The sequence below is a fragment of the Balaenoptera physalus genome, assembly GCF_965194825.1.
Source record: "Balaenoptera physalus genome assembly, chromosome: 4".
NCBI lineage: Eukaryota > Metazoa > Chordata > Mammalia > Artiodactyla > Balaenopteridae > Balaenoptera > Balaenoptera physalus.
In genome coordinates, this window is record NC_138891.1 from 19,124,054 (window position 1) to 19,150,884 (window position 26,831).

At 36.7% G+C, this 26,831-nt stretch overlaps 1 protein-coding gene across 5 annotated transcripts in view; it reads left to right on the top strand.

The window, feature by feature from the left end:
- PPP2R3A (protein phosphatase 2 regulatory subunit B''alpha) overlaps positions 1 to 25,644 on the top strand; it is a 207,649-nt gene extending 182,005 nt beyond the window's left edge. For all 5 annotated transcript variants that reach the window (XM_082459169.1, XM_082459168.1, XM_082459172.1 and 2 more), the window contains 2 exons: positions 72 to 178; positions 22,981 to 25,644. In XM_082459169.1, coding sequence (XP_082315295.1) covers positions 72 to 178; positions 22,981 to 23,107 — 234 coding nt within the window. In that variant the 3' untranslated portion in view covers positions 23,108 to 25,644. The remainder of the gene's footprint in view (positions 1 to 71; positions 179 to 22,980) is intronic.
- The last annotated feature ends 1,187 nt before the right edge of the window (positions 25,645 to 26,831 follow it).

Consider the following 26,831-nt stretch of genomic DNA (forward strand, 5'->3'; position numbering starts at 1 on the left):
CATTTGTAATGACCTATCTCCAATTCTTTGTCTTTGATTTTGTTTCCTGTGGCTGTCCTCTTCCCAATCAGGATGTTGAGAATGACAGTCCTGAGCCCTCTGACTGGGACAGGTTTGCTGCTGAGGAATATGAGACCCTTGTAGCAGAGGAGTCTGCCCAAGCACAGTTCCAGGAAGGGTGAGTGAGTCTCCCTTGGTCTTGTAGAACTTTTTTTAACAGGGGTAACCACATTAGGACCACCTTAAAAAATCAAGCTAGTGATCCTTTCCTATTTCTACCATTTTTGAATATCATAAAAATGAGTGATTTTAACCAACTTTAGTTAAATGAATATTTCCCCAGCAGTCTTCTCATTCCTTCTTCACTAATTTCCTGAAAAGTCTTCTCATGTGCCATTTCCTTTAATGGAGTTGTACCTTTCACTGAAAACTGAGATCATCGTGCAGTCATACTACTTTGCTAGGGATGTTAGTACACCCTGTAAATACAGGAGGAGGCTAGAAGAACTGAAGCTCTTTTAAGTAGTAAAGATCATCATGTTTAAAACAAATCTTTATCAGACATGGTTTTGTGCTTTCAACCCTGAACAGGAAGTAACTTCTACCAAGGATTTATAATAGGGTATAATTCCATAAAGGGACTGTTGTAAGAAATTAAATTATCCAAGACTTTTACTGCTTAGAACATTTCAGTAACTATAATTTGCTGGCTCTTTTCATCTAGCGATTCCTTTAGCAGTTCCTATGATTCTTCTTTAGTCATTGTTTCTCTAAGCCTCTCAATTAATCTTTATTATTAATGTAATGCATTTTGAATAGGCAGTATATTAATTTGATTTAATATTCAAATAAAAGAATAAATAGTAAGTTTCCTGCTACCCAATTGTCCCCGGAAGCAACCACTGTTAACATTTTCTGTGTACCCTTCCAAAGACACTCCGTCCCACTCCCTCCCACACGTTCTCACACTCTCTCTCATACACACACACACACACACACACATACACACACACACATACATATATACATACATATGTGTATATGTATAAAAGCAAATACACATTCTTTTCTTTCTTTCTTCCTCTTACACATATGGTAGCATACTCATTATTTAGTTCCCTGCTTTTTCCACACTTTTATAAAGTTTCTGTTATACAAGATGAATAAGTTCTGGAGATCCGCTGTACAACATAGTATCTATAGTTAAAATATGGTATTGTGCACTTTAAAATATGTTAAGAAGATAGATCTCATGTTAAGTGTTCCTACAAAAGAAAAAAAGGAGAACACAAGGAAATGTTTGGAGGTAATGGATATGTTTAGTGCCTTGGTTGTGGTGATGATATCACAGATATATGCATATATCCAAAATCATCAAGATGTATTCACTAAATGTGTACAGTTTTTTGTATCAAACTTCAATAAAGCTAAAAATGATAACAACAAAGATTGTGAGAGCAGCATGGTGAACCAGATACTTGTATTTTATGATCATTGAGGTATAAATGAGGCATCACAAATATTTGGGGGGCCCTGAGGTGTATGAAAAAATTAATAAAAGAATAACTGAAGGTTGGAGAAAAAACAAATCAATAAATTGGAGATTATTCCATAAATATATTTAATGAATGTGCTAAGTTTTTTATAACTGCATAACATTCCACTATATAGTTATACCATTATTTTACATTCCTCCGTTCACGAACATTATAGTGAAAATAGTGAAATATTAGAGATATAATGTTGCAGTGAATAATCTTATATGTGTCATTTTATACATATGCGGGATAAATTTCTAGTGTGTCGCAAACAGATAGCAAACTTGCAAAGACATAGGAGGATCTTAGAGAAACCAACAAGAAATGATGCAGACTCCCAGAACTAGCTATGGTGGGAGCATTTCATCCCTAGGCCTAAAAGGACAAGGAGGTGAAACCATCATCAGAACCCAAAGAGAAAAGCTATATGGAGAAGGTCACCTGACAGAACTTGTGACCTTCAGTAATGCGATTTAGCCAACCTGTGGCAACCCAGCTGAGAGACAGCTGCTAGAATATCCCGTTTCATTCTCATATCCTTCAGTATCCTGCAGGCGCTTCCCTTTAGCTTCCAACCAGAAACCAGAAGACAAGAGAGCCCAATGGTGTGGTCCATTTGGGTCAGCTCCTGGGGCACAGAGCTAGGGGAAGAGTAGATCTAGAGGGATAAACAGAAAATACCCAGCTCAGTAGATAATGTCAAATAGTCCTCCGTAGAGATTGTACCATTTTACCCCTACCATTAAGTTTTGAGTATCTTTTTTGAGAGTACTGAAGAAGCCATCACCAAACCACCTTCTTTAATCTAGAGATTTCCTTAATATGCTTAGCCACAAAACTGGGACCTCATTTTTATGTCAAAGACCCAGAGGAAGCCCTTAAAATCATTCATCATTCATTGATTGATTATCTTAAGTCTGAGTGCATCAGAAAAGACAGGCAAGTTGATTCACAGGCATGATTTAGTTTTTTGGCAGGGAGCTTCATTAGTAGGAATTGGGGTAAGTGTACTGATCTTATGAAGCAATATCACTACTGTTAAGAAGATGTGTAGATGTTTATAATAGTGAAAACTGGAGACAATCTAAGTATTTAATAAGAAGATTAATAAAATTATCCTACATATACACAGTGCAAGCCCATGTAACCATTAAAAATCATTTTGTGGATGTATAATTCTTAACTAGCAAAGAAAAAATAGGGATGTGAAAGAAGGCTTTGAGAGATCAAGTAAAACTGAACAGAAAGGAACAAAATAAAGTTATCAGAAAGAAAATTAGGTATATATAAGGAAAACAAAAGGGATCTAACTTATATATACTAGACAGTGGAGCAAACGAAATAGAAAAAAATATTCAAAGATAACAGAAAAGCTTTTCTGAAATAAAAGAAGACCTGAATCTGAAAGGTCAGAAGTCACACCATATCCAGGAAATACTGATGATGACTGGCCCCATAGATGTGTGGTGAATTTAACAGAATTCAAAGATAAATAGAAGTTTACTTTGGGGGCTTTTTCCATTTTTTAAAAATGCAAGTCACCAGACAAGAGGGGGAAAAAAAATCAGCTTTGCCTCAGGTACCGCCACAGTAAAAATGAATACTAGAAGATCATAAAACAATATTTATACTAACCCAAGATGGCATTCAAACATGAAAACACAAATGGATATTTTCAAACATACAAGAACTGAAAGGAATAAAGCACCCATGAGCTCTTCTTTAAAGAGGACATAATCATAAAACCAGATGAACCAAAATAGAGAGCCCAGAAATGGAGTGGCCATGGTGGAAAAGAAATAATAGTGAGTGTTCAATTTAAATATAAAAGGATGGAGACAGAACATAATACTCTGGAAAAAATAATATAACTAAAAGTAGGATGTAGAGAGGAGGGAGAAATATATGTGTAAGTTTCATTAGCAGGGCCTCAACAGCTACCCTCTAAAGCTGATAAGTCAAGTTGAGGATTTAAGGCTATTAATTAAAATAAACATTTGAAAAACCAAAGCCAGACTCTAAATATTCTAATTCAATCAGAAAACATGTACACACAAAAAAGAAAAACACAGACCACGCAGCATAAAGATGACAGAACTAAAACAAATACTTTTAAGTCAGTGAATATAAATGGAACAAACTCATTTATTAAAAGAAAAGTATTCAATTATAGAATGACAACAAAAGTTGAATTAAAAAAGACTAAACACCCCAAAAAAGCTGTCCTGATAACATTAGATTCTTGAAGCAGAAACTCCAAAAGGAAAAAAAAGGAGAAATTGAAACCTGTAATTTGCAGCCATAATAAAAAATTCCCTGAAAATGGATACCTTTGTGGCTTATTGTCCAGAGACCATTTACAAAATACATATTAGGCCACAAACAAAACTTCAGTGGACTTCTAAAAAGTAACAATAATACAGACTAGCTTCTCATTTCAAGGAGGTAAACAAAGCATCCTGTAGTTTTCAGTCTCTCATACCATATAAAAATAAGAAATACAGAGCACCACTTGAAGTAATAGGAGAAACTTTCAGTGGACTAAAAGAAGGAAAGCAGATGGAATCGGATTGAAGAGGGAGCCAGAGCTTAGGTTCTATGCAGGAAGATGAGGAAGATAATTGCCACAGATAAAGGGAGCAGCACTTACAGATGATTCATACCTTAATTTGATTGAAACCAAGAGCAAGAGGGAGACCAGAAGAAGAAGCATCCAGGGAGGTTGAACCCTGTACACCCCATCCTACCCGTAAAGGAAAGACAAAAGCAGTGAGTATGCGATCTTGGGGCAGCATGGCCCATCCATCCCCCTATTCCCATTTAAAACACTAGCAACCCCACATTGCTCTCTCCTAAGCAGCCAGTGCAGAGGCAACAGTCTGTTCTCTACTACATAGTAAAGTGGACAAATATCAACCAATAAAATACTCAACAAATGGAAGAACTTTCAACCCTGGAAGGAGACTCACTACAACAATCAGAACAAGACATCAAAATGGGTATATTTACTTTTTTTTTTTTTTTCCTGCACCGCACAGCATGTGGGATCTTAGGTCCTCAACCAGGGATCGAACCCGTGCCCCCTGCAGTGGAAGCACAGAGTCTTAGTCACTAGACCGCCAGGGAAGTCTGACTATTTTTAGAGAGATAAGAGAGAATATTACACTCTTCAAGCAAGACCGGCCAGTATCTTTCCAGTATCTGGAAATGAAAAGAAAAAAAATCTTAATGAAAAAACACAATCATTGGGCTAAATAATAGAATGGACACATCTGAAAAGTTGATTTGGAATATTGATTGTGATACAGGAGTAAGAAATCCTTGTAGAAGCCAGTAGAAATAATAGCCAAATAATTCCCAGAATTTTAGCTGTTTAAACAAATAAAAATATACACAGAAACAGGAATTAGCAAATTTTTTCTGGCCAGGTAGTAAATATTTTAGGCTTTGCAGGTCCTCTGTCACAATTACTTAGCTCTGCCACGGTGGTGTGAAAGTAGCCATAATATGTAAGCAAGTGAATGTGGCTGTGTTCCAATAAAATTTTAATAATAGACACTGAGATATTAACTTCAGATCATTTTCACATCGCAAAATATTCTTCTTTTGATTTTGTTTTCAAATCTAAAAAGGTAAAACCATTCTTAGCTCATGGACTGTACCAAAACAGGTGGTTAGACAGATCTGGCCCACCGATTGTAGTTTCCCAATCCCTGTAGTAGAGTGAAATTTCAGAACATAAAAGATAAAGAAGAACTGAAAAGCTACCGGAGAGGGAAAAGAAAAGATTACCCACAAATTAAACACAAAAAGAAACAGATACACTAACTAATATGTATAAAATAGATAACTAACAAGAACCTGCTATATAGCACAGGGAACTCCACTTTACTGTACAGCAGAAACTAACACAACATTGTAAAACAACTATACCCCAATTTTAAAAAAAAGAAGAAAGAAATAGAGCATTTCACTGAAATACTGAAAAGAAAATAACTTTGAACCTTGAATTCTGTTCCTATTTAAATGTGAGGGCCAGATAAAGACATTTTTAGACATTCAAAGATGCAAAATGGTTGCCACCCACAGATGATCTCTGAAAGAAATTTTAAAGGGTATTCTTCAGCAAGAAGGTAAATATATCCTAGAGGAATAGTGGGATACAAGAAACAACAAAATTAGTAAAATTTATCCTTAGAATTAGGGAAGTATTGATTATAGATACTGTTAACAGAGAGAGTAAAAGAAGGTCAGGGTAATATGCCATGAATCTTTATTAGAGTGAAGAATATAGACACTGATAAATTTATATTTAACAATGACTAGAGTTAAAGTATGTCTGTTGGGCTTCCCTGGTGACACAGTGGTTAAGAATCAGCCTGCCAATGCAGGGGACACGGGTTCGAGCCCTGGTCCAGGGAGATCCCACATGCCGCAGAGCAACTAAGTCCGTGCGCCATAACTACTGAGCCTGTGCTCTAGAGCCCGCAAGCCACAGCTACTGAAGCCCACATGCCTAGAGCCCGTACTCCGCAACAAGAGAAGCCACCGCAATGAGAAGCCTGTGCAGTGCAACGAGTAGCCCCTGCTCTCTGCAGCTGGAGAAAAGCCCGCACGTAGCAACAAAGACCCAACGCAGCCAAAAATAAATACATAAAGCAAATAAATTAAAATTTATTTATATATGTCTGTTAAAAAGTTTAAGGACGGGGCTTCCCTGGTGACGCAGTGGTTAAGAATCTGCCTGCCAATGCAGGGGACATGGGTTCGAGCCCTGGTCCGGGAAAAGCCCACATGCCACAGAGCAATTAAGCCCATGCACCACAACTACTGAGCCTGCGCTCTAGAGCCCGTGCTCTGCAACAAGAGAAGCCACCGCAACAAGAGAAGCCACCGCAATGAGAAGCCCACGCACCGCAACGAAGAGTAGCCCCCGCTCACCACAACTAGAGAAAGACCGCACGCAGCAACTACGAACCAACACAGCCAAAAATTAAAAAAAAAAAGTTTAAGGAAAATCACTAAAAGAATAAATATTAAATGGAAAACTTTCTAATCATTTTTAGAAAAAGACAGTAGACTATTAACTGGAAAAATAGTTGTATAAAGAAAACTCAGTCTACTAAAAGACAATGTGTTTATCAGTATTCTTTTGGTGAGAAGTGACTTTAACTCAAATTGGCATAACGGGGGAAAAGCGTTAGCAAAAAGGAAATTATTGGCTTATAGAACTGAAAACTCTAGGGATAGTACTGACTTTAGAGACTTTGAGTTTATCTCTTTCATCTCTTAGATAATGCTTTGCTTTCATTCTTTCACTCTTCAGCAAGTTTTTTATATGTGGTGGCAAGATGATACCTTCAAGTTCAAATAAAAGAGAAAATCCCTTTCCCACAAGATCCAACAAAAGCCCAGGACTTGTGTTGGCTCTGATTGGCTTGGTTTGGGTCTAGTCCCTGAACCAGCTCCTGAAGGAATTAGGCCTAGAACTTAGCTTGGACAGGAGTCAAGTTCATCCAAACCATGTGTATTCCCAAGGAAAATTTGGGAATTTTGAAAATATGACCCTAAAAAAGGAAATGCTATACTGGTAAAGGAACAACAGATGTCCACTACAGTAAGAAAGGAGACAAAAAGACAAACACAGACAAAATAAACGGACAAAGTAAGTCCAGATATAGTATGAATCACAAAACTCAGAATGGATTAAAAATCCAACTGTACACTATTCTTTTAGATTCATACCTAACACAGAGGTAACAGTCAAATAAATAATAAACAAGAGGAAATCAGGTATAGCAATGTTAATGAGACAAAGATAATTGAAACCTTTAAAAGAAACTTACCAGTATTTCAGCAGCTGGCCATGAAAATAAGTTATGAACTTTATGCAATACATAAAACAAATCTGATAGAAATACAAGGAAAAATTGACAATCCCATAGTCATATAAAAACCAACAAATCAAACAGGCTAAAAAATTCATAAAGAATATAGAATTAGTAAACTTTCATAGAGGTACTCAAAAGTATACTTGGTACCCAACAAATACACATGGAACCATCACAATAAAGTACCTATTTATTAAGGCATGAAGGAAACTGCAACATTTTTTTAAATTACTAGCATATAGGCCACATTTGTTACTTAAAATGTAACCTGAAATTAACAACAAAAATGCACATATCTGGAGAGTTAAAATTAAAATTTTGAAAAATTAAATATATCTTAAAATAATTGTTAAGCTAAAGAGAAGATCAAAATACCAATTACAGTTTCTTTTAGAATCAGGCAATGAAAGTATTATATTTATTAAAATCTGTGGGATATGGACAGGGGAAAATTTGTAACCTGTAGACAGAAATAAATGAATTAGATGATGCATGAAAAAGGATGACAAAATAGACCCAAATAAAGTACATGAAAGGAAGAAGTTCAACAACTGTATTTCAAACAAAAATAAATCTATTAACTTATCCATACATACCCATATTCTGTGCCAAGCACTATTCTAAATATTTTAATTCATAAAACCTCTATTTTGTAGGTGCTGTTATCCCTAGTTTACAGATATTAAAACTGAACTACCAAAAAAAAAAAAAAAAAACTGAACTACAGAAGATTAATTTGTCAAATCTACCAACATATATAAAAGAATACATCATAAGTAAGGGGGTTTTATCCCAAGATTGCAACAGTGGTTCAACTTTACAAAATCTGTCATTAACAGATGAAAGGAGTAAAAAGGAAACAAAATATAAACTGATTCTTTGAAGGCATGTGATAAAATATATTTTCTGGTTTGGAAAAAAATCATAAAACTAAGCAAACTTAAGAGCACCTCCTTAATGGGTAAAGGGTATTAATCCCATGCCCCAGAAACAACCAGCTAAAAATATAATAGAAAAAAATCCTATTTGTGATATCAACAAAAAAAGTGACTCGAAAATATATGTGAAGAAAATATAAAATTTCACTAAAAGTTATAAAGATCATTCCCCATGTTAAAATTAATTTATTAATTTGATATAATCCCCCCAAATATGTTGTAGAACTTGATCAGCTAATTCTAAAACTCATACTGAACAATAAATACAAAAGAATTGCAGTGAGTTCTGAAAAGAAACAAAGGTATGGTGGGGCACAGGGGACGTGTACTATAAAGCCATAGTAATTAAACTCATTTTAGAATCCATGCCAAAACAGAAGATTTATGCAAAGCAATACAGTATATGATAAAGATAGTGTGTCAAGAAAAGTCTAGTCAGTAAAATGTTGGCTCTCTGTGGTGGAGTGAAAAAAGTACATATTAAGCTAATATCTGCATGCAAATAAAGAGTTTAAAAGCAAAAAAAGTGATGGGAGAAATTTATAGGGAAATTATTTATGGATTTGAGTATATTTTAAAAGTGACAAATTCTATATCACAATCAAAAGGCAAACACATAGGGTTGAATACTCTTTCATAAATTGGATTCTTCAAAATCAATAGTTAAGAACATGAATATTAACCAATTCTACAACATCAAAAGATAGAAATTTCACCCAGGAAATAACAAAGAAAATTCCCACTTCACCAACAGTTAAAACGTAGTAGCCAGATATAACAATTTTAAGTGTTATCTGTAAACAATAAAGCCCCAAAATACATGAAACAAAAATTGCCAGACAATTCAACAATTATAGCTGGAGATTTCAACACTCCTCTTACAGTAACTGATAGAACTAGAGACAATCACTAAGGATACAGAAGACTTGAACAACACAGTCAATGTATTTGATCTAATCAATATATACACTCCACAAAACTAGCAAAATACACATTTTTCTCAAATGCACATGGAACTTCTTCAGGAAAGACCATCTGTTAGGTGAATAAAACAAGATTCAGTAAATTCAAATCAAGTATGTTTTCTGACCATTATAGAATAAAATTACAAATCAATAACAGAAGGAAATCTGGGAACCCCAAAACGTTTGGAAATTAAATAACACACTTCTAAAGACGCATGGGTCAAAGAAGACACTGCAGGGAAATTTAATATTATCTTGAGACGAATGAAAATAAAAGAACATATGAAAATGTATGAGGTGCAATTAAAGCAGTGCTCAGAGGAATATTTAAGGCCCAGAAAGGTCGAACATCAATAATATAAGCTTCCATCTTAAGAAGCTAGAAAAAGGAAGAGCCAAATAGACCCAAAATAAGTAGAAAGAAGGAAATAATAAAGATCAGAGTAGAAATCCATGAAATAGAAAATAGGAAAACAATATGAAAGAACTGATGAAACCAAAAGTTGGTTCTTTGGAAAGATTTTAAAAGAGATAAAGCTTTAGAAAAAACAAAAGAGAGAAAGGAATAAATTAAAATCAGGATGAAAGAGGTTGCATCACTATGGACACTATAGAACTTAATTATAAAGGAATATTATGAACAACTTTATCCCAATAAATTTGACATCTTAGATGACATGGGACAAAATCCTCAAAAAACTCAAATTACCAAAACTGGCTCAAGAAGAAATGGAAAATCAGGACAGACTATATCAAGATACTAAATAAGTTATTAAGTTTTCCCCAAAAGAAAAGTCCAGGTCCAGATGGTTCCAATGGCAAGTTCTGTCAAATATTTAAGGGAAAAAATACTACCAATCTTTCATTAATACTTTCAGAAAATAACAGTAGGAGGGAACAGTTCTAAATTTATTTTAGAAAGCCAATATTACCCTTATACCAAAGCCAGACAAAGAGATCATGGGAAATGAAAACTACAAACCAATATCCCTCATGAACATCAATATAAAACTTTTCACAAAATATTTAAAATATCAAATCCAGCAACATATAAAAAAGATTATACACTCTAAGTGGGGTTTACCCCAGGAATGGAAGGCTGTCTTAACATCTGAAAATCTATTAATGTAATACACCATATTCATATAATAAAGGACAAAAACCACATAATCATTTCTATAGACACAAAAAAAGCATTTGACAAAATCCAACATCCATTCACAGTAACTCTTACCCCAGTAAGGATAAAAAGGAACTTCCTTAACCTGATAAAAGGCATCTATAATTAACATCATACGTATAGTGAAAAACTGAATGCCTTTCCACTAAGATCAAGAACAAGGCAAGGATGTTTCTGTCCCTCCCCATTTCTACTCAACACTGTAACTGAGGGTCCTATCCTGTGCAGTAAGACAAGAAAAAAAAACATTGAAAGTGTTCAGATTGGAAAGAAAAAAGTAAATCTATTCCTAGATTATATATCCTTTAAGTAGAAAATACAAAGAAATCTGTGTAAAAGCTACCAGAACTAATAAATGAGTTAGCAAGGTCTCAGAATACAAAAGCTCAGTATACAAAAATCAGTTGTATTTCCATGTACTAGCAATGAACAATCAAATAGTGAAATTCAAATAAAAAATTCTATTCACAACAGCATCAAAAAGAAAAAAATACAATAAATATAACAAAAGAACTATAATACTTGCACGCTGAAAACTGCAAAACAGTGCTGAGAGAAATTAAAGAAGACCCAAATAAATAGAATTAGAAAGCTCAGTATTGTTAAAATGTCAGTTCTCCCCAAATTGATCTACAGATTTAACCCACTCCCTATCAAAATCCCTGCAGGCTTTTGTTATAGAAATTGGCGAACTGATCCTAAAATTTATATAGAAATGCAAAATACCTAGAATAGCCGAACACTTTTTTAAAAGAACAAAGTTGAAGGACTTAAGCTACCTGATTTCAAAACTTACTACAAAGCGAACAACCATCACGGCATTGTAGAATTGGTAAGTATACACAATCAATGAAACACTCTAGAAATAGACCCTCATATATACAGCCAATTAATTTTCAACCAAAGGAGAAAGGGTAGTCTTTTCAGAAATGACACTGAAATAATTGGATGTCCATATGCAAAAACAAGAACCTCAATCCGTATCTCACACCATATACAAAGATAATTATCTTGAGTTCCCTGGTGGTCTAGTGGTTAGGATTTGGCACTTTCACTGCCTTGGCCTGGGTTCAATCCCTGGTCGGGGAACTGAGATCCCGCAAGCTGCATGGAGTGCCAAAATAATTATTATTATAATTATTAATTAATATTAATTATTATCTCAATAAATGTAAGAGCTGAAACCCTAAAGCTTCTAGAATAAAACATAGGAGAAAAATCTTTGTGACCTTGGGTTAGGCAAGAGCAATAAAAATATTGATAAATTGGACTTCCTTCAAAATTAAAATCTATTGCTCTTCAAAGACACCATTAAGAAAATGAAAAAGACACACTAGGGGAAAATACTTCTAAAACATCCTGATGAAGGATTCTTTCCAGAATATATAAAGAACTTACAGCTCAATAATAAAAAGACAACCTAAATTTTTAAGTGAACAAAAATTAGAATAAATATTTAAATTAGAGGTACAAACAGCAGATAGATATATGAAAAGATGCTTTACATCATTAGACATTAGGAAAATGTAAATTGAAACCACAGTGATACACTACACAGCCACTAGAACATCTAAAATCACCAGTTGGCAATGACGTGAAGAAGCTGGAACCCTCATATATTGGACTGATGTGGATGTAAAATTATGTAGCCTCTTTAGAAATGTTTGGCAATTTCTTAAAAAGTTAAACATACATTTATCATATGAATCAGCAGTTCCACTCCTAGGAATCTACCCAAGAGAAATGTTTACCCAAGACTTGTACATGAATGTTTACAGCAGCATTATTCTTAGTAGCCCAAAACTGAAAATAATCCAAATATCCACTAAACTGGTGAATTGATAAAATATAGTATATCCATGTAATGGATGCTCTTCAGCAATAAAAAAAAAAAAAAGAACCATTGACAAACACAACATTGATGAATCTCAAGCCAAGTGAAAGAAGCTAGACAAAAAGAGTATATTCCAATCTTGTATGATTCCATTTATGTAAAATTCTAGAAAATGCATCCTAGGGACTTCCCTGGCAGTCCAGGGGTTAAGACTCCGTGCTCCCAATGCAGAGGACACGGGTTCAATCCCTGGTTGGGGAACTAAGATCCCGCATGCCACACAGCACAGCCAAAAATTTAAAAAAAAAAAAAAAGTCACGCTTGCCAAAGGGGAAAGGGGGGTGGGGAGGATGGATTGGGGGTTTGGGATAAGCAGATACACACTACTGTATGTAGGGTAGATGACCAACAAGGATTTACTGTGTGGCATAGGGACTCCATTCAGTATCTTCTGGTGACCTATAGTGGACAAGAATCTGAAAAAGAATATATATGTATAACTGAATCACTTTGCTGTACACCTAAAGTACACAGTACTGCAAATCAACTATATTTCAATAAAAAAGAAAATATCACAAGTTTTTAAAATTTTCTAAAAAATTCTAGAATGACAGAAACCAAATCAGTGGTTAGCTGGGGAGGGCAAAAGTGATTCTAAAGGGGCATGAGGAAACTTTCGTTGGGGGGGCGGGTATTTACATGATCTTGAGGTGTTGCTTTTACTGGTGTATACAAAAGTCAAAACTTATTAATTATACACTTTAAATATGAGCAATTTATTCTATGTCAAATATACCTCAATAAATAAAAGGAAAGAACTACTAATACATGCAACAACACAGATGAATCTAAAAAATACCATTCTACATGAAAGAAGCGGACACTAAAAGACTATATACTATATGATTCCATTTATATGAAATTTCTAGAAAAGGCAAAATTATAGAGCCAGAAAACAGATCAGTGGTTGCCTAGTTCCAGGATTGAGAGTACAAAGTGAATGCAAACAAGCACAGGGAGAGGAAAGGCAGATGGAGAGATGAAAGTATTCTACAATTGAATTGTGGTGATGATTGCACAATTACTAAAACACATTAAACACTTAAGATCAGTGAATTCTATGATATGTAAATTAAACTTAAATAAAACATTTGTAAAAAGCAAGCGCCCAAAAAAGTTTAGCTTATTAAATTGGCAGGAATTTTTTAAGAGATGGTATGAATTCAGTACATGTTTGCATTCCTGCTGTATACTAAGCGTTATTGGATATTGGTGAACACAGACAGGATCCCTGCCTTAGCAGGGAAAAACAGGCAGGTACAATTAAAATAAAGTGTCTTAACTGCTCTCTCATAGAAGCAGCACATTGTAGTAACAGATATTGCTGGTAGAAGCAAATTGGCCCAACCTCCAATTGGAATTAATTTGAAATTAATTTGACAATATGCTGCAAAAGCCTGAATTCATACCCTTTGACTCCCAATTCTAATTCTGGGTATCTATTGTAAATAATCAGAAATTTAGATAGAACTGTTCTATCCAAACAGTTGGCATTGGTCACAGGTAATTATAAAATTAAAAAATTCAAAGCAACACAAATGCACAATAATAGAATAGTTAAGTAAGTCATGGTATCTATGTGTCATATTTTGCAGACATTTAAATTATGTGTTGCACAAAAATGTAACATGGAGAAATCAGGGTTACAAAATTGTGATATAATCTCAATATTAAAAATGTGTATCTATATAAACATGCTAAATGATAAGGCTCCAAAATATTAACAGTGGTTAACTCTGGGCTGTGGGATTGCAAGTACTTTGGTTTTTTATACTGTTCTATAATTTATAATGTTTGTATAATGAACATGTACTACTTTAATAAACAGGAAGAAGTTATTTTTCTCCTTTATCTGTTTACATAGGTGATATGTATTCACTGCAGAACAGTTAGAAATGTAGATAAAAATCTTCACCTAAAATCTACCACCCAGAGATAGCCTGACTTATCATTTAGGAGTATATCCTTCTAGACATTTCTTTGCAAATAAGTAATTTGTTTTACAGAAATGGAATTTTATACTACATATTGTTTTGTAACCTGCTTTAGAGGAAGGAGAAAATAGAGATAGCAGGTCTAAACACTTAGAAGTTTATTAGTCTAAAAAGAAGAGAAAATATATGGCAACTAAAGAGAATAGGTAACTGGCTCAAGCAAAAGTTTTTCTCGAGTTGTGGTAGTGCTCAAAGAAGGTGCCAGTGTGTGTGGAGGGCAGAGAGGAGAAGCAAAGGGATGCAGACAGAAATACTAGCGAGGGGTCATGAGAGGAGATGCGGAGACCAGCTGTAGTGAAATTTGACCAGTGCATATGAGAGGCTTCTGCTGGACACCCATCTTCTTATGTTGTGGGAGATAAGATAAGGCGTACACAGAGCACATGTGGGTGATGAGATCTCAAGGGGAGAGGAGAAGCCTTACAACAGCCATGGCCTGTAGGGTGAGCACTAGAATGTCAACAAAGGAAAAGAAAGGCCTCTTTATTACAGTTGTTAATAACTGACTGACATGGTTCAAAAGCAAGGCCAGACCCAGAATTCCAAGGCTACATCACCTAGGGCTTCATCTCAAGAGGAATTACAAATAAATCAGGGTGAGTTTGCCAAACAGAAATTACCAGAATCAAATATTAGAAAGGGAGGAAGCATGGTAGTACCATGGAAAGAGCATAAGCTTAGGAGCCAGACAGATCTGGTTCTACCTCCCACTCACCAGCTGGGCAGGTTATCTGACTCCTGAGGCTCAGTTTCAGAAGATACCAGCAACCACCTTCCAAGGTGGTTGTGAGAATCAAAGATAATACATATAAACACCTGGCACATCGTAGATACCTGACAAATAATAGCTATTACTACTATTACTACTCCCTGAAGGAGACGAGATACAATATAACATCATGGTTAAAAGCACAGAATTTGGATTTAGACAAATTTAGTTAAGTTCAAAGCCTTGCTCTATCAATCACTAGAGCAAGCCTCAGCATCCCCTATACAATGAGGATACCACCTGCCACACCAAGCTGTTTCCGGATTAAATAAGACAATGTACATAATGTATTATGCCCTTAGGCGTAGTGCCTATGTAATCAATAAACAATGGCTATTATTACTACCACTTCTGTGATCTTGGCCAAATTACATAACCTCTCTGAACTATAATTTAGTCAGGTATTACATTAGCATTCCACTGCCTACCTTGTTCCCTTCATTCCCAGGGCACAGAACATGGCACACAGTTGGCAACAGTAAATGTCTGTTGCATGAACAACAGGACTGTACTGAGAATTAAAGATAATGTATATAATGTATCTAACAGTGTCTGGCATATAAATGCTGGGGAAAATGGACCTATTTGTGTTTCCACTGGAACATGGGCTCCTTCAGGGCAGAGCACCTTGTTTTATTCATCTTGTAATACCAGCACCTGGCAAACTGTTAGGGATGTAGGAGATCCTCAGCAAATGTTTACTGAGTGGCACAGAAGGCAGCAGTAATCTGGCAGCCACCCTCACTACAAGGATAACGCAGGAGCCCAGACAACTTGACCCTCCAAAATCAACTTGAAATTCTCTATCTACTTTACCATCTAACATCATAGGTCACCTCTGGGCCAAGTGCCTGTACCTCCTGATTCAAGGCTCGTACTTAGGTAATGCCTTCAATGAGCAACCTAGTAATTAAAAAATAATAAGTAATCTGGTAATGACTCCATATTTTAGTGAGGTGAAAGAGGGTAAAGGGTCTCCATAAGTATGCGTTTGCAAACATTGTGAATTATCCCATCTAGCATCAAAGTAATGAACGGTCGTAGGGGAAGCCAGAAAGACAGGGTACCAGTTATATATACCTAGTCAACTAAATGACTATGACTATGACTGTGTCACCTATATGAAGATAACAGGTTATGACACCAAACTTATTTATAGTTAACATTCTTATGGTTTCTGCAATGAAGTTTAAAACTCCACAAAAACTGTGAAAAGCAGGCTAAAGGGTCCTCTATGTTGCTATCTTAAACCGCAGCCTGTAATAATTAGAAACAAGATTCTCTGCCAATCTGACAAATACTTGATTACTTCAGATTTTTAGTTAAGAGTCGTTTACATTATCTCAAAAATACTTTCTTACAGGATATCCTGGTGTTTCACCAACAGCTTTACATTTGATTAACTTAGATTAAACACAATTTTCTTTTCTGAGAGTCTTTATCTGATTAGTAGAGAAAGATAGGCTTACTGCAGAAAAATTGCAAAATATAAAGAGATTAAAATCATCCTCGGTTCAGTCATCCAGAGATAACCATTATTTATACTTTGGTATATTTCTTTTTGATGCTTAATGTTACTAGTGTATTCAAAAACATCACTTTTAATGTTTCAGAGTATTCTCTCAAGCAATAACACATCCATTTTCCCTATCATCGGACATTCAGACAATTTAGAAGAACTGTTTTCTACTGAATGTTTTTAAAGGTGGATTTCTCCTTTATATTAAATATAAACATGTACTGACTTACACCTTGTATGAGATCTACATTTACTTCATTCAGCACTGGAAAATAAGACACTGTAGGCAAAGAAGGCCAGTCAGAAACCCACTGGAGCAGTCTTCCAGGAATGTAAGCTGGTGAGAGTCAAGTCTGGGGTAAGGGGCTGTGTGGAGCCTGGCTGTCCTGAGTGAGGTGGGAGAATTTAGCAGAAGAGCAGGGATCGTGGCGGGTGGGGTACATGTGTGTACACATTGGGGCATGAGTTATAATCTTACAAGTCCAATAGTTCTGAGTCATTATTTTCATAGTGCTCAATAAACAGAGCCTTTATATGAGCCCGAAGTTAATGTGTTCATTTTTTTCTGCATTCAGCAAAACAAAGCCCAATTTTAATTTATTTGAATATTCACTGGTACCTACCTAATTTATGCCAGGCACTGTAGTTGGTAATAAAAAATGAATTAAACCCTGTCCCTCCCTTCAAGTTCATGATTAGCATATAATTTAATTTTAAATCTAAAATTTAAATCTAAATCTAAAATCTAAATTTTAGATTAAATTTTAAATCTAGGGACTTCCCTGGTGGCGCAGTGGTTAAGAATCCGCCTGCCAATGAAGGGGACACGGGTTCAAGCCCTGGTCCGGGAAGATCCCACATGCTGCGGAGCAACTAAGCCCATGTGCCACAACTACTGAGCCTGTGCTCTAGAGCCCGCGAGCCAGAACTACTGAAGCCCGAGTGCCCAGAGCCCATGCTCCGCAACAAGAGAAGCCACTGCAATGAGAAGCCCACGCATCGCAACGAAGAGTAGCCCCCGCTCGCCGCAACTAGAGAAAGCCCACGCGCAGCAACAAAGACCCAAAGCAGCCAAAGATAAATAAATAAATAAATTTATAAAGCAAAAAAAATTTTTAATCTAAGTTTAAATTTTAATATAAAATTTTTATACTATCTACATCCAAAATAAATAAGGATTAGTAACTGATGACTCATGACCCTAGAACTGCAAGAGATCCTCAGCCATCAAAAAGGAAGTAGTATCAGGACTTCCCTGGTGGTCCAGTGGTAAAGAATCCGCGTTCCAATGCAGGGGACGCGGGTTTGATCCCTGGTCGGGGAACTAAGATCCCACATGCTGCGGGGCAACTAATCCCACGCACCACAACTACTGAGCTCGCGCGCCTCAACGAGAGCCCGCGTGCTGCAAACTACAGAGCCCACGCGCCCTGGAGCCCACATGCCACAAATAGAGAAAACCCGGGTGCCACAACGAAGAGCCCACACCTCAATGAAAGATCCCACACGAAGACCCCACGTGCCACAACTAAGACCTGACGCAGCCAAAAAAATAAAGAAAAAAAAATGAAGTAGGATCAACTTTCTGAGGCAGGAAAGGAGGTGGTACATATTAGGAAATTTTAACAAAAGTTGAAGCAAAAGATTTTCTATAATAGTTACTGAATGGGTCAATAAGGAAATTCTCTGAACCAAATATCCAACTTCTAAAGTATTGATATTTCAGGTAATCCATTTTATATAAATGGCTTAGGTTATCTGTTCTTAAAAGTATAAAGGTAAAATTCATCCACTCCTATTTCTAAAGTGTTATAGACTCCAAATTAGAGAACTATTTAAGTTATTTTATACTTATAGCCAGCATATATTTTACATTTCCTCAGACAAGCCCTGAATCAAATATTCTATCCCTTTGCCCCTGTAGTCAGAATCCCAGAAGTGGAATCAAACCACAACTCCCAGACAACACCCTGAAACTGCATACAAATTCTTTGTCAGACCACATATGTGCCAGTCATTATTTCTGCTCGTTCCAGCTATTATACTTCCATCCCAGGAATCTGCAGAACTAGCCTTAATACCTTTGCCCAGAAATTGCTCATCTGAAAGGGGAAACTTACTTAGGGAAACAGGTTTCTAAAGGCTATCATATTGCTAGCAAAAATATGATATTTGATATTTTGCAAATTGCAAAAGTATATGAACCATCATTTTCCCTTATGCTAACTATGAAGTTACTAGTAGTTACTACTATGTTACTAAGTTAAAGAATTTGTTCTGGGGCTTCCCTGGTGGCGCAGTGGTTGAGAGTCTGCCTGTTAATGCAGGGGACACGGGTTCGAGCCCTGGTCTGGGAGGATCCCACATGCCGCGGAGCAACTAAGCCCGTGAGCCACAACTACTGAGCCTGCGCGTCTGGAGCCTGTGCTCCGCAACAAGAGAGGCCGCGATAGTGAGAGGCCCGCGCACCGCGATGAAGAGTGGCCCCCGCTCGCCGCAACTGGAGAAAGCCCTCGCACAGAAACGAAGACCTAACACAGCCAAAAATAAATAAATTAATTAATTTAAAAAAAAATTCTATGAGAACAAAGCTTTAAAAAAAAAAAACAAAAAAAAGAATTTGTTCTCAATTTGATATCTAGGGTTTCTTACTGAACTGTTTGTGAACTCTGTGAGTTCTGCTTTAATGCTCTGACCACACTACTCATTTAAAAATGGCCAATTAACAGAGAATACCTCATAAAATAATTTCATTTGAGCCCAGAGGAATCCCAGTGACCTACAAGTAAACCTGGAAGTGGTCATTGAGAAGGAATCAGTAAACATTCTCTCTCCCTCAGGAATTCCTGGAGAGCAGGATAAAGATAAGGCTCTTGCAGTTCTGATTTTAGTGACTTCAAGGTGACTTCTGCACCCTCACCATTTTACTGACTCCAGCCTTCCCCAACAACTCAACACATCGTTTTACAAAAGCATTAGGACATCATTTTTCATTCAACAGTACATTTTAAGCACCTAGCACCAGGCACTAGACTACATAGCCCAAGAAAATTAGTGAGTTATAAAATGGACACTTTACAGTTGAGTAGGGATGACAGACATTTATTTAATTATATAGTTATGAAAGAAATAAACAGGGTAAACCGATAATGGAGAGAGGCTTGCAACTTAGGGTGCTGAGGGAAGAAGAATCTCCTGGGGAGGCGATGAGAACCTAATATTTGAGAAGGAAAGTTATGCAAAAAGCAGGGAGCAAAAATGTTCTAGGCAGAGGGAAAAATATAAGCAATGGCTCTGAGGCAGGAAACTGTGTTGAGGACATTTTAAAAGGCCAGTGTAGCTGGAGTATAGTGAGCAACAGAGGGAAATGTGGCTGGAAAGATTAGCAGGGGGCAGATCATGCAGGGCCTAGGGGAGACATTGAAAAAAGTTAAACAAGGTAGTAATGTAACACCACTTGCATTTTTTGAAGGTTACTCTGCTAGATTGGTAGAGGGGCAAGAATAGAGGCAGGAACACAAATAAGGAAGCCATTACAGACATCTAAATAAGAGATGTGGAAGCTCAGGCACTGGGAATCAAGAACCTTTTAAATGACATCTCAGATTAAAAGATGAACACAAGTTAACCAAAGGGGGAAGGGCACTGCAGGCCACTGAAAAACATGTATTGTACCGTGGCATTAGGTCCCAAGACCTGTTCTGACACTGTGAACAGTCTGGTATGGCAAAAGCAAAGGGTATGTGATAGGAGCGAAGGCAAGAAGACCAACTGTTAGAAAACTATTGCAATAATCCAAGCAAGAAAGTATAGCATCCTGAACTAAATCAGCGGCAGTGGAGAGGAAGCAGCAGGACTGCATCCATGTGGTATTGAAAGTGGTAGGAGAGAGTGGCTGGATTTGAAGAGGGGAGGGGAGAGGAGGGAAGAGGAGCTTGGAATAACAAGGTTTATGGCTTTGAGTAGGTAGATTATGGTGCTATTTGCTAAAATAGGGAGAACCAGGGGTATGGGAAGGACGAGTCCAGGTTTGTACACGCTGCCATATGGGAAGAGCCACATAACAGACAGTTGGATACGTGGCAGTCTCCAACTTAGAAAGAGGCTGAGGCTAGACATGTACATTTAGAAACCACAGGTGAACAAGTGGTGGATAAAGCCATGAGAAAGACTGATTGCTCAGGGAAGTACAAAATGAGAAGAGCTTAGTCCAGAACCCTGGGATGCACTAGCCCTAATGGGGCAAGAGTTAGAGCAGGGTTTCTCAACAACAGCACTGATATTTTAAGCTGGGTAATTCTGTTGTGAGGCACTTTCTGGCACATTGTAAGATGTTTAGCAACACCCCTGGACTCTACCCACTAGACGCCAATAGGACCTACCCAGTTGGGACAATCAAATATGGCTCCAGACACTGCCAAAAGTCCCCCAGAGTGGGGGGAAGCACCGCCAGCTGAGAACTACTGAGTTAGGGTAAAAGAACTCACCAGGACACTGACAAAAGGACACTGACAAGAGGTTCTGAATGAGCTCCCTCAAACTTGCCTTGGAAGTACAAAAGAAATGCAGGTGACATTCTACTACATCCAACCCACAAAGCATTGGAATACTTTTAGGTACTAGATTGGATCAAATCCATTGCTGGACATCCCATTTCTGTATGAGGCTACAGTGGGGAAAAATACTCTTTTGTAAAAGATTTTTTATTCACAAATTACACAAAAAATTGTGACCCTGCCCCCCAGTATAGGATGAGGTATCACCATCCTGCTTCAGTAAGCCCCAGCACTTCTCCATCACGAGAATAATATGTGGTATTTTCCAAGAGTTTATGATGTGTAGGCCCTCTCGCCTAATCTCTGTTCAACCCTTATAAGGGGTAGGAACTGCTATTAGTCGAGGAGGCTGATGCAGGGGGGTTAAGTTACATGCCCAATGTCACATTAAGTGACCTGAGATTAGAACTCAGCTTCCAAAGTCCATGCTCTAAGGCTAAACCACTTAGCCACTATTCCAGATGGCCTCCATTAGGCTACAAGCTTTGTGAGGAAGGGGCTGGTCGGTCTTTTTCACCATTGTATCCCTAGCATTTGGCTCATGCTTAGCAACAGGAGCTCAAATAGTTACTGTGAATGAGTCTCAGTTCAGACTTAACTCTAACTCATTCCCAGATCTGCATTGAGAGCTCACAGACAGCAAGTTAGGTTACCAAGAGGAAGAAAATGCCTTCCATTCTGACAGGAAATAAGCAGCCAGTGTCTGACACTGCATTTCTAGAATTAACTTTTGAGAGTTTTTCCCCCCAGGAATGGAGCCTCTACCATCAACCCTGCTTCAGTTCCATTAAAGCAAAGTTACTCTCCGTATTGCCTCCTTATTCAACATACGCCATAACTGGCATATAACTATTGAGGCCTCAAGGAGATGGAGGAGGAGTGGAAACAGAAATTAAGTATGGAATATTTTTGCAAAATTGACAGTTGTAAATAATTTCTGACAGGATCATAAATGGTACTCAGGGCAACGTTTTCCAAACATCAGATAAGCTTTTTAATAAAAATGTAATATTCTCTACTCTCTATGAATAGGTGCCACCTACCAGGTATTCCTGCCTCAGCATATTTTTCATCACCAGGCAGTCTTGGTACCTTTTTGATAAAAGGACTATATATCCAGAAATTTCTGCACAGATGAAGCAGCCATCATTCCGAGATAAAATATTTTGTCATCCCTGCCTGGAATAGCCAGGAGGGGTGGCCTGGAGGATATGGAACTCAGGAAATACAAGTAACCTCTAAAGAGGGAATATGCTGTGGAGTTCTGCAAAGAATGGAAGGAAACCCATGAGTGGACTTTAGTCTGCTCTATGTACACATAGATGTACATCTTCAACGTATTTCTTGGAAGCCACGGAAGCTATAAAGCTCTTTGAGAGAAAGTTCCCCACTCTGCATGGAAGCCACTTCAATGAAAGCATTCATGTAAAACTCATACTTTCCAGACCTCATACCCTCCCTAACCTAGCTTCATCCATAATGCTCTCATTCCCATCAAAGCCTCTAGGGAAAGCTTGATTCAGCCCGTTTTCAACGTAAGTAACAGGGAGAAGAATGTGTTTTCTGTTCCAGAGCACTGTCCCCTCCAGGGTGGCTCAGTTGCTCACAACTACCATTTAGCAACTCGGGGTATTTCCGCTAGCTGGTCTTGTCTCTAGTTTGCTATACTGACTTCTACCCAAACATTAAAACTTTCTTTTAAAAAAATCAGTAACTCACTTTTGCTGTTCTTTCAGCTCCTTTGAAGATTATGAAACAGAGGAACCTGCCTCTCCCTCTGAAATTGGAAACAAAGGCAATAAAATAGTGACCTCAAGCCTTTCAGAGAAATGTGGAAAGCTTCAGTCAGTGGATGAAGAATAGCTGCCAATGTCTACATGAAAGGGAGATATGTATTTTAAATGTTTTTTTCTTGTGAAGAGATGCTGTAGTTTGCATATTGCTTTTTAAAGGCTTTGATTTCTGCAAGTGCGTTATCTGCAGCACTAGGAATTTTTTAACGTTTTTGAGCAATAGCTCTGGATACACACATACCCAGTTTGGGAGACTCCTCCAATTTGCCTCAAACCTCTTACAGAGCTTTTCCTCAGAAGCAAGTAAGATATACATCACCTTCCAACGTCTGTGAATCAGCACTCTTCACCCCTGAATGTACCAAGGATCTCTTGGGGACAGTGCCAAGCACAGTTCTCTGCACAAAAGCAGGAGTTGCCTCTGTTGTCCAGCATCCCTGAGGCCCATCAGGGCTCCTATGGAGCCCAGAAGAAACCTTCACTTGCAGAAAACTTGAGTCAAAAAATTCTGGAACTTGAAAAAGCAGTCAGGGCCTCCAGAACTGAATTAGCCCTGGTAATAAAAGCACTGCCAAAACATCTCAGAGACTTCTTTTAATTGTATGTGTACTGGAGTTCAAAGATCTTGAACTTAGTTTAATCTAATTTCACAATGACCTGCCAAACTGCTAGTCACTTTACATCCTCAGGTATTGTAACCACTGGGCCTTCCAACCTTGCTGGCAAGCTCTAAATAATCCCTCCCCATCCTGACTGTGGATCTTATGTAAAATCTGAAGAAAAACTTGTTAACTGAAGTACAGAATATAACTCATACTTGGGGGGGGGGGGGGAAGTTTCCTTTTAACTCATCTAACAAACATTTGTAGAGAATTATTGAGTGATTAACCTAAAAATTAGTTGATGTCCCATCTATATTTCATATCAGAAGACCTACTTGAAGACTTAAATAATTATATATGAAAATTCTTACTAGACATATTCATCACTAAATATTAGACTAGGCCAACAGTAAAGGCCTCAATCTGAACATTATTCCTTAACTTCATGTTGAAAAGAAACTATTTCAAATATTGCATCCACTTCAGTATTTATCACAGAAATGGAAAACAGTGATGCCACCCATAAAGGAAAGCAACTTCATGTTTACTATAGTGGTAGATGTGGTCATCACAGAATACATTTTTCAGCAAGCCACAATGCAGCCAAGCCCCACAATACTGTTGAAGATAAAATTGAAAATAAACTATTAAAAAGGATGGAAATTTCTGACACTATAAAAGAAACCCCCAAGAAACTTTTTAATATCCACTTCTGTCAAAGTCATCAAGTTTTCCCCTGGATTTTTTGTTTTAACCTCAAGTCCTAAATGTCAGAATAGCTTCCTTTCCACCCCACAATGTCACACATTGCTGGTGTGACAGCCAGACTTTGAAATAATCAAACCTTGGGCTGTGGTAGGCAAAAAGTGGAGAAAAGGAGAATTTAGGAAATGCACCATCAACTAGTACAGTTATTAATAGAGTTAGCAATCCTTCCTGTCAGTATCCTCCCAGTTTCCTGTTATTTTACCTTCATGATCAGAACTGACCTTCCATTTACCTATTACAGAAAGTGATAAGTATTAAAACTTAGTTTCTAACAGTTCACAAAGAAGAAATAAAAGCTTAAAAGTGACTAAATTTTTCGGAAACACTACATACAATAATCTAAACACACTGGTAAATTACTAGGATTAAAAGTGTTTATGTGGTACATGAAATTTACCATCTATCCCATCCAACCTTTACCAGGGAACAAAAGCAACTTTTTTTAATTTTCAGATAAAAATACTAAAAAGGTAAACTTTTTTAGAAGCCAGATATGGTTTAAAGATTTTATTAGCCATAATGATCTAAACTATTACTAAGACTCAGCAAAAATTCAGTTTTCCAATATACATTTGATTTTGGTTTTTTTACTACATGGCTGTACTTGACCTTGTTTCTACTTACTGAAGTCCTCTTGCTTTCACTTTGGTCAATAATTGGTTTCAAAAGTCTACAGTTACTATAAAAGTACAGCTAACAATATCATTCCACTTAAGATAGTGCTTTTTAATTTAGGTTACCCAAAGTATCACATTTTCAGACATAAGAATGTGTTTCACTGTACTCCCTTCTTAGTATTGAATGTAAGAAATGTGAATTCTGAGGAACTAAGATAGTATGTATTTGACTTTCTGGTAAAGATCATGCAGAATATAATCATTACTGCCCAACTGGAAATTTCAAGTTATTACAATATCCAAGACTCTTGATAAAAGTTAAATTGAGGGTATGATCTTAATGCTAGTCAATGAAAAATGAGTTTCATAGCATAACATTAATTGCCAAGGTAATCAAACTAATGAAATTCTGTATATTTTCCCTGCATCTTATCTGTGTCATTGTGTACTGTTCAAAGTGTTTATAAAACTCTAGACTGATCAAATGAGAGAAGTCATTTGCTCAACTTTTGGAAATGTTACGGTGTGTTTGGGTGGAGAAGCCTGCATGATTTAACTTTTGTTTTTGTTTTTCCCTTTTTGCAAAACTAAATAAAGTTGTCAAATATGAACTAAGATAATCACTGCACACTTTTGGTTTCAATCACACTTGCAATTCATTTTTATGTTTGAAAGAGTAGCATTATAAACAAACTTGAGTTTCAAAGAGAATAACTCTTTGAACCCCTGGGAAAACTTTATAAAGAAAGATCTGGAAGGATAACACCGCATAATGAAAAGTGATTTCCTCTGGGGATAGGAATTTGGGTTTGGAAGTGAGAAGTTCACAGGGATCAAAGGAGACTTTAGCCTTATATATAGTATATTCTTTTAAAAGAATGTGTAATTGTTACTTGGATACCTAAAACTTAATTTTTTAAAAATGAGGGGGAAAAATTAAAATACCATCCACACATTAGGTTCCCATTCTATACTTTGAACTTAGTATTTTCTAAAGCATTTTATATTTGTTGCCTATGATATGGGAAAAGAAATTTTACTTTTCATCGGTTGTTAAACTTTTACTTTTCTTCAGCAAGGTCACCAACGAGTTATTTTAAGAAAACTAAGAACACAGTGAAGGAATTCTTTATCCTAAGAACTGTATTACACCTCTGCTTAGAGATGTAGACCTATGGAAACTAATCAAAAAGATTAGCTCTAAAACTGTCAGCTCTAAAACTTCTGTCACCTAAGGTGAAAGAAAGATCACTGGATCATTTATGGTAATTACAAGGACTCAAAAGAACAAGTGAAGATGAGTCATATTAAATGCTGTTATTGTTTTGGTGGTTTCAAATCCTGTTGAAGTAAAATCCAGTTACTTCAGTAATAATTTCTCAATCATCCCTTGTTAGCCATTGGTCAGCATTCCTAAAATAACTCACGGTATAAAGAAAAACAACGTAAAAATCAAGGCACTGTAATTAATACTCTTCCCCAAATGCATATAATACAGGCCATTCAGAGCGTGCTATCCCAAACTCCTCAGTATTCTACAACATAGAATTAGAAAACTAACATTTATTGATAGATTTAAGGTGTAATACAGGTTTCCAAAAGTGTGGCAGTGAGAGTACCAGCATAAAAAAGAGAAACTTGTGCTAAAAACAACCTGAATTCATCATTGGCAATATTACATAACAATCAAGGCCCTCACATACTAATGATTTTCAATTTGTCTATATTGCCAACCTCCCATGCATCAAAAAACACAAAACTAAGATTATCAAACTTGGGAAGCAATAAAGTACTCAAGGAATTTTAA